This window comes from Aptenodytes forsteri, unplaced genomic scaffold, assembly GCF_000699145.1.
Source record: "Aptenodytes forsteri isolate BGI_AS27 unplaced genomic scaffold, ASM69914v1 Scaffold274, whole genome shotgun sequence".
In the NCBI taxonomy this organism is placed as follows: domain Eukaryota; kingdom Metazoa; phylum Chordata; class Aves; order Sphenisciformes; family Spheniscidae; genus Aptenodytes; species Aptenodytes forsteri.
Window position 1 is genome coordinate 439,521 of NW_008795101.1, and position 14,975 is coordinate 454,495.

Consider the following 14,975-nt stretch of genomic DNA (forward strand, 5'->3'; position numbering starts at 1 on the left):
GGTGACGGGCAGCCGGAGGGGCCCCCCTTCATCACCCTGCGCCCTGGCTGCAGCTCCGGGCGGGACCTGCCTGTCCCCGAGGGCCAGCGGAAGGGTCTGGGGCCCAGCTCGGGGCCTGCTCCAGCCTCGGACCTCGAAGGAGGTGGGGGCGGACAAACTGAGCTTTGCCGGGACTCGGGAAGAGAGATGGAAGAGGAGGCAGCGACTGCAGGGCCGCAGGGCTCTGCTGACTGGAAATCCAGCGCCGGGAGCACCCCTCGGGACGCAGGACACCCCCGAGGCCCCAGCAGCGGCGACCCCACGCGCATGGAGCGGGACGAGGCCCCCGAGGCCGGCACCCGCCCGAGCAGGGCCAAGTGGGCCGAGGATGCAGAGGACGAACCCTCGGAGATCCAGGGCCTGCTGGCCCAGCTCGAGACCCTCGACCCCAACCTCTGCGACCACTCGCCTGCCTCAGAGCAGGGCCTGCTGCCCTTCTCCAGCGCTGGCACAGCCCCTCTGGCGGGCGAGCAGGCCCGGCGGAGCTCCGGGGAGTGCCAGGGCAAGTGCCGGCCCTGCCCATTGCACGTGGCCATGGGCCGGGGCCTGGAGACACGGCCCTGCTGCGCCCAGCACTCGGCCTGCTCCCGGCCCTGCCACGGCCTGCTCTTTGCCGAGGCCGACCGGGAGGACTTGCTGAGCCTCCTGTGCTACGAGGGGGGGCTGCCCGAGGCCAGCGCCGAGACGCCTTTGGCCCGCTCCGACATCCTGGCCGGGACCAACCTGGAGATGCTGCAGGCTCGGGAGGAACTGGCCACTGTGGAGAAGCCTGAAGGGCTGGGGAGGCCGGAGAGCTCGGAGGAAGGACCTTCTGGTGGCTGGTATTACGGAGAGGGGCTCTGCGAGGTCGACTCCGCCTGTGAGGGCAATCGGGACGGTTCCCCGGAGCCAGCCTGGGTGGCCCTGCCTCCTGCTCTGGCCCCAGAGGCAGAGCAGCCACCCCGAGGCGGTGTGACCGTGAGTGCATCGCACATGGGCTGCAACGGTGCGGCAGCGAGCCAGGACATGCCCCTTGGCTCTGCTCCCTCTTGGGGTTTTGGGTGGGGGCAGAGGGGAGCCAGGGACGTCTTTTCCTCGGGTCTTACAGGGCCTCATGCTGCTGGGGTGCCTAGACAAGACCCTCGGTACTGGCTTTGGCTCCTGCTGCCCTGAATGCGGGGGGATACATGCATGGCTGTCTGATCCGTGTATGCCCCGGGGAAGAGGCTGGTGGGTCCGAACAGCCCCCCAGCCCCAGGACCCTACGCGCCCCCCCCCCCGCAGCCTCAGGACGCTGTGCCCTCGCTGTCCTGGTGCTCCAGGGGCAGCCTGGCCGTGGGGCGGGCAGGCTGAATCCCTGGGATCCCAACCAGAGCCTCACCTGCTCTCTCGTTGCTTTGCAGAACAGGGAACCCCCGTCCTCCTGCCCAGCCTTCAAAGAGGGTGAGTTGCTTCTATGCTCGAGCAGCAAAAGCACCCACGAGTCCTGACCCACTGCCTCCTGCTCTGACCCCAAATGCGGGGTGGCCAGGGGTCCCAGCCGGGGAGGGAGCACCCAGCTCTGCACTCATGCAGGGTAGGAACGTGGCTGCAGACTCTGGGTGGCTTGTTTGATCCCAGCTCGCCCTTCGCTGAGGAAATGGGCGTGCTTCAGGGATTGGGGAGGGGGGATGCACAGGCTTGGGAAGGGAGAAAGGGATGCCAGGGTGTGTCCAAGGGAAAGGGGAAGCAGCCCTGGGGTCAGAGTTGGTCCCTCGGTGATGCCAGGAGCCTGTCTCCCAAGCGCTGAGCTGCTTTGCCACGTGTAGGAATGCAGCTAACGGGCAGTAGGAGTTGGTACCCCCAGTTTTCAGAGTTGGGGGGACCAGCCCCTGCTTAGTCCCTCCCAATGTCTCAGTTCCAGGCCCTTGCGACCCGGAGGATCTGCTGGACGGTGTGATTTTTGGGGCAAAGTACCTGGGCTCCACGCAGCTGGTCTCGGAGAGGAACCCCCCGACCAGCGTCCGCATGGCACAGGCCCAGGAGGCAGTGGACAGAATCAAGGTGCGGGAGGGTAGGGGGGCATGACTGCCACCAGCCTGGCCCCTCGTGGGCTTGGGGCTGCGCTCAGGACCTGCCCAGGGGGACCTCCTGGCTGTGGGGCAGGGACCCAGAGGAGTCCTGGCAGCAGCAGTGACCTCTCCTGGGCGCTTCGTTCTGCAGGCACCGGAGGGAGAGTCCCAGCCCATGACAGAGGTGGATCTGTTTGTCTCCACACAGAGGATCAAGGTGCTCACGGCTGACACGCAGGTGAGTGGGGAACGGGAGCACCCACATGGCTTTGGGGCTGCTGAAACCTTCCTGTTTGGCCTTGGGGTCTCTGCTTTGCACCCGCGCCAATGGGGTCATGTCCAAGGATGGCCTATGAGTGAGGACATGCATCTGGGAGGAGACATGTCACTCCGCACCCATCCCACGCAGACGTGTCACGTCCCTCGGCGCTCTGCATGGCTGCACGAGGCTTCTAATGCAAACTGCGCCTCGCGGGAGCTGCTGGGTTCTCAGACCAAGCTCCAGGGAACCTAGGCTTGAAATGTCTGTAGCTCTGCCTCAGGATTAGTTTCTGCTTTATAGTAAGAGGGAAGAGATGTCTTGCCCCCCAGCAGCACCCAGAGACATGGATGAGTCCTTGATCGAAGGAGCTGTTTGTACCTTTTAGCGTAGACATGGTTTCTGCACAGCATGTGCCAGGCATTTGAGCTGCATCCCAGCACGGTGGCGTTTGAACCCAAACCCTTCCTGCTTGTGGCGGTGCCTGGCTGGCTCGCGGGCTGCCCAGGGGGTCCATCAGGCCGGGGAGGGATGAACGTCTCTGCCTGTGTCCCCCTTGCCAGGAGGCCATGATGGATCACTCCCTCCAGACCATCTCCTACATCGCCGACATCGGCTCCCTCGTGGTGCTCATGGCGCGCCGGAAACTGCCTCGGCCATCAGAGGTGGCGGAGGAGAAGCGGCTCTACAAGATGATCTGCCATGTCTTCCACTCGGCCGACGTGAGGCAACACACGAGTCCCTCGGGAGGGCAGGGTGGTGTTGGGGTCCTGGGCCCCGTCCCGCTGTAATGACCAGGTGCTCTGGGTCTCTGTGCTGGGGTCTCCCAGGAGACACATAGAGGAGGAAGGAGCCCAGCCTGAGCACCTCTGTGACACAGAGGGGCCCAGCAAGGAAAGGGGGGAGGATTGGCATCGTAAAGGGGCCCATTCAGGCAGAGAAGGAGCCAGGATGCCCTGGAGCTCCCAGGGCGCAGTGCCTGTGCTGGGCGTTGCAGGGCGCTGGCAGCTGCTGGCTCCAGTTTGGCCAATGAGACCGTTGGCCCTGAGCCGTGGGCACGAAAAACCCCTGTCTTTCCCCAGGCCCAGATCATTGCTCAGGCTATCGGGCAGGCGTTCGGCGTGGCCTACCAGCGCTTCCTGGAGGCCAACAGCATCGACCCGAGCGAGCTGAGCCCTCGCCAGTACAGCCGTGCCCTTGAGGACCAGGAGCAATACAATGCGGAGCTGACCCACTTCTCCCGGCAGGAGAACTGCAAGGACGTAAGAGCTGCTTTGGAGGGGTGGGGACAGTGTGGGGTACCCGCTGGCACCTCTGTGTCATCCCCTCCACGGCTCCCTGAGCAGCTGAGGTGCTCCCTACAAAACTGGGCCCCATCCCAGCTGGCTGTGAGCCCAGGACACCCGTGCTGGGGCTGGGACGCATACCCCGTGGCTCTGGTGACCATAACCCATCTGTGCCCCCCACCAGGTCTGCATCCGGAAGCAGAAGGGGGAGATCCTGGGCATCGCCATCGTGGAGTCGGGCTGGGGCTCCATCCTGCCCACGGTGGTCATTGCCAACCTGATGCACGGGGGCCCCGCGGAGAAGTCGGGCGAGCTGAGCATCGGGGACCGCCTCATGTCCGTCAACGGGACGAGCCTGGTGGGGCTGCCCCTCACCACCTGCCAGAGCATCATCCGGGTGAGCCGGGGCTGTGCTCGGGGTGGCCTCCTGCCTCCACCCTGGCAGGAGGGCGAGTGCTGGCAGAGACGGGGACCGGCCTGAATGCATCTGGGAGTGTCTGTAACTCCGGGGTCCCCCCCGATGCTCCCGGCTTGGGGGCGGATGGGTGATGGGAGGCTGTGGGGGCAGAGCGGGCAGGAGCGTGGGGGGCCATACCCATCCTGTGGGCTGCGACAGTCCCTGCCCTGAGTGCTCGGGAGGAAGGGATGTGACAAGGCAGGGACAAAGCTAGGGACTAAACTTGCTGCGGCAGGGTGCGGGCAGGGCCCTGCCCAAGGAGGGGGGTGGGTGAAGAGGCAGGCACCTGTCCTGGAGGGAACCTGTTGCATCTTCTACCTCCTGGGCAGGAAGGAGCTGAAAGCAAGGACAGTGTGGCCTCAGGGGCAGAGCGGGACGTCTTGGACTGGATTTAGAAGTTCTCCCCAAATTTGAGCGTGGCAGTATCCCTGTGTGTGCCTGTTTCCCCATTGAAAACAGGTTGCTAACCCTCAGCCCTCCCATGAGCAACATGGCTGCGTCGCCCCTCTCAACCACGCTGAATAGCTCTCCAAATTCTGACAAAGCCCCATCCCATCTTCCAGGAGCTGAAGCACCAGACAGAGGTGACGCTGAACATCGTGCACTGTCCCCCTGTCACCACGGCTGTCATCCGGCGCCCTGACTCCAAGTACCAGCTGGGCTTCTGTGTTGAGAACGGCGTGGTGAGTGCCCGCGGGGACAGGATTGGAGCCAGGCCGGGGTCAGCCGAGGGCTTCAGCCACCCGTCTGGCAGGGGGACACACAGTTCTGGCTGTGTCCGCATGGACAAGCGCACAGCTCCAGCGCTCCTTGTGCCTGCCAGGGCTGAGGTTTCACTCGGCACTTGTGCCACAGCAAAAGACTCTTCGTAGCTCTCCTGCAGCACCAGCGGCTGGATCCGTTTCCCTGGTGCTCCTTAGCTGTTTGCTTTTGGGGTGGTGGTTTCTTCCTGGCTTTCTTGGCGTGACCTTAGTGACAGTTGCTGCTGTCCCCAGTGCCCCAGCCCCTTCCTGCTCTGGGCTCCACAGTGGTTGCGTTGGAAAGGCGGAGAGGAGCATTTCCAGGACCAGCGGGAGTTGATGGGGTGGGTGGGTGAGTGGTGGAGGGGGTGGCACGGCTGCATCATGCACCGACCGATGCTCCCAATAGTATTGGAGATGCAGTTACGCCACAGGTGCGCAGGAGCTGCCGCCCCAAGGAGAAGCTCTGGCTCTGCAGCCCAGGCTTGATGGGAGCACGAGGGTTTGATGCCTGGATGGGGGGAGATGAGCTCTCCGCCAGCCGGGGGAACAAAAGCCTGCGGGCTGCCCTTGCCCTTCAGCTCAGCACATCACTCCCGTGGCAGCAATGCAAAGGGACATCCCTGCCCTCGCTGCACGCCCATGGGCTGGAAGAGACAGCACCCAGGTCCAGAGCTCTTGCCGGGAGCCTGCGCGGATGAGAGGGTTTGGGGTGGTGGTTGCGTATGGCCCTGGGCTGTGGGCACAGCTCTGATCTTACCAGCCCTCCCTGCTCCCCAGATCTGCAGCCTGATGCGTGGGGGCATCGCAGAGAGAGGTGGCATCCGCGTGGGGCACCGCATCATCGAGATCAATGGGCAGAGCGTGGTGGCAACGCCCCACGAGAAGATCATCCAGATCCTCACGCAGGCAGTCAGTGAGGTGAGCCGGGCCCGGGCTGGGTGATGGCCAGGGCTCCCCGGGGCAGCTGTGGCTGTACATGGAGCAGGCTGGGCTCAGAGTTTTGCACCAGCACCCTCCAGCCCGGGGTTTGGCATCTCCCAGCTGATCTGTGCGTCTCTGCCTAGGTCCACATCAAGACCATGCCGGCTTCCACGTACCGCTTACTGACCGGGCAGGAGCAGCCCATCTTCCTCTGAGCCGCTGGCCGTGCCCGGCTGTCGCTGCACGTGCCTGGGCCCAGGCAGGAGTGAGCCCGGGGCAGCGAGGGCAGGATAGGCTCTGCCTCCTGCCCCAGCACCCTCATGGGAGCCCTCTGGTCCCCAGCAGGGCCTAATCCTGCACCTCTCCGGTTTTACTCAGGACACAGTGGGAGACTCTAGGGGCCTGATACCCAGCTTGAGCAGCCTCAGGGACTATGGTGCCATGGTTTGGGCACCTCCTCCCCCTCCATTCACCCCTCCCTGCCTCACAGTGCCTGCACGGTGCCTGTCCTGCTGCTTCACAGGGTCCCTCACCTTGGCCTGGTGCTGGCAGGAGGAGAGGGGACCCCGCGTGAAAGGTCACCCCATCCAGTCACCACAGATAGTGCTTTTACATTCACCAACGGTGCCTTTCCCCATGTGGGGATGGTGCTGGAAGCACAGCTCTGGGGCTTGCGCTAGCACAGCCCCAGAGCAGCGCTGACCCTGCACTCCAGTGTGTGGGTACACGCTGGCACCCCCGAGGGAGAGCCGGCAGCTCCCAGACTCAGCCTTAAGGGCAGCAGCACCCTTGGCACCCGCTCCTCCTCCCTGGCTTTGCCAGGGGCCTGTTGGGGGTGCAAATGAACTCCTTATTAGACCTGCTGCACCGAGCTGGGAAACTACCTCTGCTTTTCCCTGGTGCTGCCTTTAACCACTCTGCACACACAGCCCGACCCCAGCCCACCAGGGTACTGGGTCGCAGCCCTTGGGGCTGTCCCTCGGCGCAGCGAAAGGGAACACGGCACTGCCCAGTCCCACATCCCGGGGAACTTGGGGTCATGAGCCCCAAGGACCAGCCCCTGGTGATTTGTCTTTTCACGAGTGGGTCTCTGGGCCCCTACGGCCGATGCAGCGCTGACCGGATTTTGCCTGTGTGCTTGGCTGATGTAAAAATAAAAGTTTTGGGGAATGTGGGAGGCTGCGTTTCAGGAGCCCTGCTGGGCTGCAGCAGAGGAGGCTCAGCTCTGGGGCGTGCACCCTGAGCCTGCTGTGGTGCCAGACGTTGGCACAACCCAAGCCTGATTCCTGCACTGATGCCTCTCGGGGCAGGCAGGGTGTCTGGCTGCAGAGGTGCCTGGGTCCCAGCAAGGCCACCCTGCTGCATGGGTTTCCCCTGCGCGCTGCCACCCAGCACGCACGGAAACAGCCCGTCCTGATCAAAACATCCCTTTTATTCCAGCAGCAGTCTACGGCCAAAAGGGGGAAGGAGGCACTTGGTGGTGCTGGGTGGTGAGGGCTATGCAAGATTAGGCCCAACCCAGCCTGGCTGCAGGGTGCTGCGTGGCACTACCTGGACTGTCACGTGGACCCAGTGGCATGGGGCTGTGGCAGGGCTGGCCCAAGGGGCCAGGCTGCCCAGTGGGAGAGAGGCCAGCGGTGCTGCTACACATCTGTGGCTGGGCCCCACTCGTAGCCTTCGTCCTGGTCTGAGTTGTCCCTGGCCCGTGTGAACCTCTTCTTCACAGCGTCGTGCTCATATTCCCTGGGGGACGAGAAGCTGCGGTGATGCCTCTGCCACCCGGTCAGGATGGGTGGCAGAGACAGTCCCCTGCTGGGCAGGGTCAGGCCAGGCAGAGCTGGCACCGAAGGCTCTGCAGGCCCTTCCCCAGCCCCAGGGCTGGCTGCTTTAACCCCCGGGGCTGGCCCTGGCGCGCAGGGTACCTGATGCTGTCGTAGCGCTGGCCCTGCCGCTGCTGTTCGGTCACCTGTGAAAGACCAGAGAGATGGGGGGGGTCAGAGGTAAGGGCAGGATTTGTGCCCCAGCCTGGGGCTGGGCTGTGTTCCCCTGTGGGGAACCAGAGCTGGGCATAGATGCACAGCCGGACCCTGCAGCAGCTAGAGGTGACACCCTGTCTGTGCCACAGGGGATAGGAATTAGCCCCCAGAGCTGGGCACTGTGCCACCCCACCTCTGCCCCACCAGCCCCTTGTACCAGTATGGGGGGACCCACCTGCTCGCTCAGGCCGTGGCTTGGGGACACCTGCACTGGCTCGGAGGAGCGGGCCAGCCCAGGCTGGTTGTAGGCGTCCTCTGCCTCGCCGTCAGTGTAGGCGCCCGCCTCACCGTCGGTGTCGTCATAGTCGCTGTTGGCGTGACTGTCACAGGTCAGGTAGCCTGAGGCCGCCGCACGCGGTGGGTTCAGCAGGTCCAGACTGTCCTCCAGCGCCACATCTGCCTGTGGGGTGGGGATGACAGAGACCTGGGACCCCAGGTGTGGGGGGGGACGGGTGCACGGCCCCCTCACCTGCCTGGCTGCAGCCCCAGCAGGCTGAGCCTTGCCACGGGGACCCCGTGCCCCGTACCTGCTCCGCCGCCGTCCAAACGGGCTGGCTCTGCTGCGTCCTGATGATATCCTTGATTGCCTCATACCAGGCATTGCCACTGCCGCTGAGGCTGACAGTGGCAGTGAAGAGGTGGCTGCAGTACTTCTTCATCTTGCTGGCCTGGGCATAGAGGCGCCGGGAGCTCTTCCTGGAGTTGGGCGCCAGCCACTGGCGCATAGCCTTGATGCCCTGCCGGCTCTCGGGCTCACAAAACACCACCACCGGGTAGTACTGCATGTAGTTGAGGCGCTCCACAGCCGAGGGCGTGATGTCCAACAAGGCATGTTTGTCCTGGGGCATGGCACAGCCATCAGCCCCACTGGGGACAGGGACGGAGGCCGTGGGCCCCTCCCCAGGCCCTGGCCCACCCAGCTCCAAGGACAGGGGAAAGGTCTCTCACCTTTTCTGCGATCTGCCGCACTGAGTCCAACTTGATGACCTTGGACGATGCCCCATCTTGGGGCACACTCACTGCAGGACACGGAGACGTGGCATGAGAGGGGCTAAGGGGGAGATGTGGCATCTCCAGCAGCCCCAGGCTGGGTCTGGCCATGTCCGACCCCGGGGCTGTGTCCCTCGAGGGGGGGGATGGACATGTCTGGGGCCTGGCTGGTATCGTGACACATGGGGAGAGGGTGACTGATTCCAGGAAGGTGTTGGGGTGTCACGGGGAGGGGGACAATGAGGCAGGATCGGGACGGAGCCACAGGTAAAGAGCTCCCACAGGTCCTGGACACTGAGGGTCCGGCTGCTGGATACAGTTTCCTGCTGGCGTGGGGGGCACTTACGGGCAATCTCAAACAGCTCAGGCAGCTCCATGCTCAGCTTCTGCATGGCAATGTCTGCGATGGGGCCCAGGATCACCACTGGCCGCTTGAAGCTGGCTGTGGGGAGAAGACAGACCGGCTTAGGGAGGCTGCGGGCAAGGGCAGAGCTCGTGGCATCCAGCCCCGTTCCTCGAGGTGCCCGTGGGCCTGGGACTCACCCCGCTCCTCCCAGGAGAGCAGAGCCCGCTAGCACCCGCAGTGGGGCAGCCCTGGGGCCGATGTCCCCTGTGTGGGTCTGGGCGAGGGGGACACAGCCCTGGTACCCACCTTCCTTCAGGACCACCCTCTCATACGGCGGGTAGCGGCCCTGCTTTGTGAGGGCAGACAGGTCCTCCCGGCTCTTCCGCAGCATCTTCTTGGCTCCCCGCAGGCCCCGCAGCTTCCAAAACTCGGCCCGTGCCCCGGAGGGGTTGGCACTGGATGTGGCTTTCAGCACCGACTCCAGGCTGGCGATCTGCTCGGCCCTGGGAGGGGAAAGGGCTCAGGATCTGGAGCCTCCGGATTTACCCCCTGCTTTGTCTCTCCGGGCTCCGAGGAGTAGGGCAGGAGAAGCCAGCGTCCACACTCGGTGGCACAGCCAGATGAGGCTGTGGCAGCCTCTTTCCTCCAGGACCTTGGACATCCAGAGTATCAACTGCCCCATCACCCCTGAGAAGGGATTTCACCAGCTCACGCTTCCCACTGCTGCTCCCCCAGCCCTTGCCCTGCCTCTTACTGGGCCCACCATCCATGTCCCCGTCTCACTGGGGAGCCATCCCCCGGCTCTGCTCATCTCGGGGCCGTTCCTGGCTCCATCCCTACCTGCTCCGGTTGGGGATGATGCCCTTGTCCTGCTCCTGCAGGTCCCTGCCCATGCGCACAGCCAGCCAGCTCCCCAGCCTGCCCCGGTACATGGTGTCCAGCACATGGAAGACATCCCCACGGACGAAGCTGAGCCCCGATGGTGTGTCCTTCTCGAAGTCAAAGTGTGTTCGGATGTAGAATGAGTCGCCCATGTTGGACGAGATCATCTTCCTGTAAACTGGAGCCCAGGGTGAGAGAGACCATCAGGGGAAGAGGTAGCTGAGGAGGAAGATGCTGGAGAGGAAGATGCTGGAGGGATTTGGGAAGGAGCCAGGCTGGCCAGGAGCCTCCACAGTAGCCCTTGCTGCTAAGGAGGGCATTGGGGACACCTTTTCCTCCCATGGCGCTCTCAGGCATGCTGGGAACAGCAGGACCTGACCCCCCAGCACACACTGGCCTCTCCAGGCTGAGCCACGGTGCCAGCAAGCTCCCGTGCTCCAGGATGCCAAGGCACGAACAGGGCCGGGATGGTCTGGTCCCCTCCCATCACCTCACTGGAGGAGGAGGAGGGGGGTGTGGGAAGAAGGACCACCCTGCAGGGGCAGAAAGGGCCATGGCAAGTCCAGCAGCTCTGATGCTTGCTCAGAAGAGACAGAGGATGGAGAGGCACAAGCCCAGGATGAGTCCGGTCGTCACTCACTGTCCTGCTTGCTCTGGGTCCACAGTGTGATGTCCTCGCCCGGCAGCAGGCTCATGAGATACTCCACGGCCTCCTCGCGGGTCAGGTTCTGGAAACTGGTGTCATTCACCTGCCGCGGAAAAGCACTTAGACATGGCCCCACCGGCGGGACGGAGAGCGCAGGTACCAGTGGGGATCCCAGGGGCGGCAGTGCCCAGGGCAAGGTGGGGGGGTAACTGGTCTTTGTCACCCAAGTGCCTGCCACAACCCCTAGTAACCCTGGGGAGGGCCTCTGGGCCAGCTGAGGTGGTGCCTGCACCCCGTTGGGTGTTAGCATGGTGGCAGAGACAGGACCGTCCCCTCAGGCAGTGCCCAGCGAGCCAGCCCAATGGGTACGGGCCATGGGCACCAGCACTGACCCGAAACAATGTCCAGCAGGAGAAATCCAAACCCCGGGGGGGGTATCAGACCCAAGAGGGATGGGGCCAGTCCAGGTGCAGAAGCATTTGGAACTGTTTCCAGCCCCGGGTACCTGCAGGATCTGGTCCCCTTCCCGGATGCCCTGGCCATCAGCCGGGCTCCCCTCCTGCACACTCGACACGAAGATGCCCACATCGTTCCCACCGGCCAGCCGCAGCCCAACGCTCTTGGCCTTCACGAAGTGCACGACCCTGCAGTCAGCGCTGTACCTGCCACGGGGGAAGCCACAGTCAGCCCAGTGGTGACATGCCGGGGACAGCACAGGGGGTCACTGGCCCTGTGACCCCAGCCCTGCACTGGAGTAGCTCCCCATCTCCCCCAGCCCTTCCCCACCACCTCTTGCAGACGCACCCATCCTTGCGGGCAGCTCGGGCAGCGTGGCTGGCGTGGGGGCTGTGGCAGCCATCCCCCTCTACAGCTTCCAGCAGGTCTGCAGGGAAGGAGGGCTGGTCCAGGAGGCGGCAGTGGCTGCATCGCTGCCGGGGCAGCTGAGGCACGGGGAGACCTGGCACAGCTCTGCCACGGGGTTTGGACAGCAGAGACACGCAGGAGCCTGAAGCCCACTCAGTGCCCTTAGCTCCCCTGGCCTGATCTGAGCTCACTCACCAGGGCCCCGAGCATCGTTCACGATCGTGTCGACTGCAGGGTCCCTGTTCGATCGCCTCCTCTCCCTGGAACAAAGTTGGGGCAGGATTTAGGCAGGTCACAGAGGCAGGCACTGGATGGGCACGGGCAGGCAGTGCCAAATGGGCAGCGGGGACAGTGGAGCAAGCTGGGGGCTAAATGGCAGCCCAGGGTGAACTGGCTCCAGGATGGAGGAGAACCAGCACCTCCAGACAGGCAGAGAACACAGGGGGATCTGACAAGGGAAAGAGGGGCTCATGGGGACAGAGCAGGGCTTACGGTGGTGAATTCATCCTGGCAGCAGCTGGAGGTCGTGCGGAGGTCTCAGGGGATGGCGGATGGGACAGTTCAGAGTCAATGTCGGAGATATCTGCAGCAACAGGAGGGAAGACGCATTAGTGACCATCCAGTGCCTGTGCTGTGTATTTGGCCCCCAGCCCTGTCACTGTGTCCCCTCACCATCCATCTGGGAGCTTTCGCTCTGGCTGTCTTCTATGTCAGGGATGTTGACCAGGAACTGCCGGTGGTCCCGGAGGATGAGCAGGGTCAGGGTCCCCTCCGTCTGCTCGATGAGCTGCTGCGTGTCAGCCAGGGACATGTCCTCGCTGGCCACCCCGTTGATCTGGAGGGGGCAGAGCAGGAGGCCTCAGGGCAGTCACTCCTGGGAAAGCTGCCCCCAGGAAAGCCCCGCTCGAACGGGATGCTCTGACTGCCACTTTCCCGGTCCCTTCCCAGCCGCTCCAGCCCGGCCGCAGCTCCCACGGCTTCGCCTATCCTGGGCCGTGTCCCCGTTCCTGGCTGCCTCCCAGTGGGGCCTCATCCTGCACAGAGAAAATAAATTAGCAAGGCTAATTAACTCCCACCTTTAGCTGCAGGAGGGCCCTGCACGGAGGCAGGAGCTGCAGAGACCTGCTCAGATGCTGTCTGAAGCTCAGTTTTACTTTGACCTTGGCCCAGCTCTGTCCTTCGTCACACTGGACTGGTGCCGAGGAGTCAGGTTCCAAGCGGACCATGGGGCTGTGATTTCCCTGAGATGCAGCAGCTTTTCCCACCGGATTGCTGGGATGAAACCCCTCCTTTTTGCCCTAGAGTCACTTTGGCCCCAGTTCCCAGCAGCCACGGGTCTGCCTGGCCCACGTGTGCAAATGAAGCGTCTCCGTCCCTCTATTTCCTCCTCCCCAAATACTTTAAGCATCATTTCACCTGACATACCCTGAACACCTGAGCTCCTTGGGCCGACTGCTCCCCCGGCGGGGACATGCACACGTGGCAGGGGACCACGTGCCATGGGGACAGCGGGGCAGACAAGATCCCGCTGTGGCAGCGGGACAAGCTACCGTCCCTGGTTGAACACCACAGGGCTGCCTCAACCAGCCAGCCTCAGCATCGCGGGGAGCTGGTCCCCGAGAGCCCACGCAGGGTCCCTGGTGATGGCTGGGGAGCCAGGGCAGGGTGCGGGCACCAGACGGAGCTGCCTCCAGCCAAGCTGCCATCCTTTGCAGGCAGCCGAGAGAAGCACGCTCTTGGCTTGTCCCCTGCAGTGACACTAGCTGGGGATGAGCCACCTGAAGAGGGGGAGGAGATCCCCAGCAAGTGCTGTGCACCCCTTGGGCCCCCATACCTTCAGAATGAGGTCTCCCTCCTGCAAGGAGCTGCCCTTTGCCGCCAGCCCGCTCTCCACTATGTGCTTGACGAAAAGCTGACTTCCCAGCTTGAGGCCATACTCTGCACCAGAGAGAGCCCATGACAGTGCCGGAGCCAGGCAGATGCAGAACCCCCTCGAGGTCTCCCCTCACCACCATCCCCACAGGCCCGCCCCGGCTCTCCTTGGGGCACTAGCAAGCCCCAAAGCTGAGCTCTGCAACCCCGGGCTGAGGCCAGGCAGGTCTGATGCACCCAGCACGGCATGCACTGCCCCCTCGCCGCATGCCAGACCCTGGCACCAACCCTGCCATCGCCTCCTCCCCAGGGGGACACACAGCCACAAATCAGGCGACAGGACCCAGGGACAGAGGGAGCGGGAGGGCCTCACCTTCATTCTGCTTCTGCTTCACCAGGACAGACGTGATGGGCTTCATCGGCACATCCCGGCGCGGCAGCCGCTTGAAGCCCGACACCAGGGCCAGCCCATTGGTGTCCCATTCATGGCCGAAGCCATTGGTGGAGCGGTGCCGGCTGTAGCCCCCCAGGGCTCTGCCTCCAGTGGCTGCTGTCCTGGCTTCTCCGCCGGCTCCGGGACACCGACTTGTGGTGGCGGCGGTCATCCCGGTGGTGGCCAGAGCTCCTCTCGCTGGATGAGTCCCCGTCGTAGCCCTGGCTGTGGTCCAGGTCGTCCCGGGAGCGGTGCAGGGCTGGATCCGCACCGTGCAACCCATAGTCCTCATCCGAGTCATAGCGCCGGGGTGTGGTGGGGGACCCGGGGTTGCTCTTGCTCACGGGGAGGTGGACTTTCTTTGGTCTTTTCAGTGTCTGCAGGTGGAAAGCGAGGAGAGGATGGTGGGTGCAGCTGTCTCTGCCACGAGATGTTTCTACAGCAATTTCCAAGCCCCGAACAGGAACCCCGGGGTGCGTGGGACACGGGAGCCGGGACGGGGACAGGCACGGTGCGGTCCCGTGCACAATGCCGGCCCCTGTCCCGCCACAGGGCACACTCACGATGTTGGCGATCTTGCCACAGGTTTTAAGTGTCTGGATGGCGAAGGAGGACGAGACGTTCTCCATGGAAAGGCCGTTCACCATCACAATGTGATCCTTCCTCCTGGGAGGGAAAACGCAGCCGTGGCTCTGCCCCAGGTGCAGCCCCCAGCCGGGGGAGCTGGTGGGGTAGCGAGAGCACCCATTGCCCCAGGGGGACCCCATCCCAGCCGGGCAGGGTGGCAGCAGTGCTGGCCCTGTCCCAGCAGGAGCGATTCACTGCCCTTCCCGTCCCCGCTGGCAGCGAGCACCTGCCATGTCCCCACGTCCCCACGCACCCACCGGAGCCGGCCCACTGCCGGTCCCCCAGACACCACATCCGAAACGACCACCGCTGTGTCCCCGGTCATCCTGTTGGGACGGTCCCGGCCTCCAGAGACAGCGAAGCCAAAGCCCCGTTGAGGGTCCTAGCGGGGACGGGCAGAGAGGGGTCAGGCAGAGCTGGTCCCACAGACCCCGTCCCCTCCCCCGTCCCCTCTGGGCCATGCTCACCTTGCTCAGCGTCACCGTGTGCTGCTCCCAGATCACCATCTCCTCCATGGTGACAACCCGCCAACGCAAGCGAGGGA

The 14,975-nt window shown here is 64.1% G+C and overlaps 2 protein-coding genes across 2 annotated transcripts; one reads left to right on the forward strand and one right to left on the reverse strand.

Moving 5' to 3' along the window:
* The first annotated feature begins 65 nt into the window (after nucleotides 1–65).
* Nucleotides 66–6,902, forward strand: APBA3 (amyloid beta precursor protein binding family A member 3). Its single transcript, XM_009277079.2, has 10 exons — nucleotides 66–996; nucleotides 1,422–1,461; nucleotides 1,916–2,061; nucleotides 2,221–2,307; nucleotides 2,892–3,050; nucleotides 3,411–3,590; nucleotides 3,799–4,011; nucleotides 4,635–4,754; nucleotides 5,592–5,732; nucleotides 5,879–6,902. Exons 1-10 carry the CDS (start codon nucleotides 187–189, stop codon nucleotides 5,948–5,950), a joined length of 1,968 nt encoding a protein of 655 aa, XP_009275354.2. The 5' UTR covers nucleotides 66–186; the 3' UTR covers nucleotides 5,951–6,902.
* Nucleotides 6,903–7,378: 476 nt separating this feature from the next.
* On the reverse strand, nucleotides 7,379–14,961 carry TJP3 (tight junction protein 3). The gene is given in 20 exon segments (XM_019471479.1): nucleotides 7,379–7,478; nucleotides 7,658–7,701; nucleotides 7,947–8,171; nucleotides 8,299–8,610; nucleotides 8,720–8,790; nucleotides 9,108–9,203; nucleotides 9,414–9,610; nucleotides 9,948–10,167; nucleotides 10,630–10,738; nucleotides 11,141–11,297; nucleotides 11,440–11,518; nucleotides 11,695–11,759; nucleotides 11,992–12,082; nucleotides 12,172–12,334; nucleotides 13,334–13,437; nucleotides 13,745–13,896; nucleotides 13,898–14,181; nucleotides 14,368–14,470; nucleotides 14,689–14,813; nucleotides 14,899–14,961. Coding segments are annotated over 20 exon segments (2,745 nt in total). The 5' UTR covers nucleotides 14,947–14,961.
* Between the last annotated feature and the right edge of the window lie 14 nt (nucleotides 14,962–14,975).

Excerpts from the sequence above, each read along its gene's own strand:
- APBA3 (XM_009277079.2), top strand. The coding sequence starts at position 187 with ATGGAAGAGGAGGCAGCGACTGCAGGGCCGCAGGGCTCTGCTGACTGG. Across the intron at positions 1,462-1,915 it reads CTGCCCAGCCTTCAAAGAGG|TTCCAGGCCCTTGCGACCCG; the intron begins GTGAGTTGCTTC and ends CCAATGTCTCAG. Across the intron at positions 3,591-3,798 it reads GGCAGGAGAACTGCAAGGAC|GTCTGCATCCGGAAGCAGAA; the intron begins GTAAGAGCTGCT and ends GCCCCCCACCAG.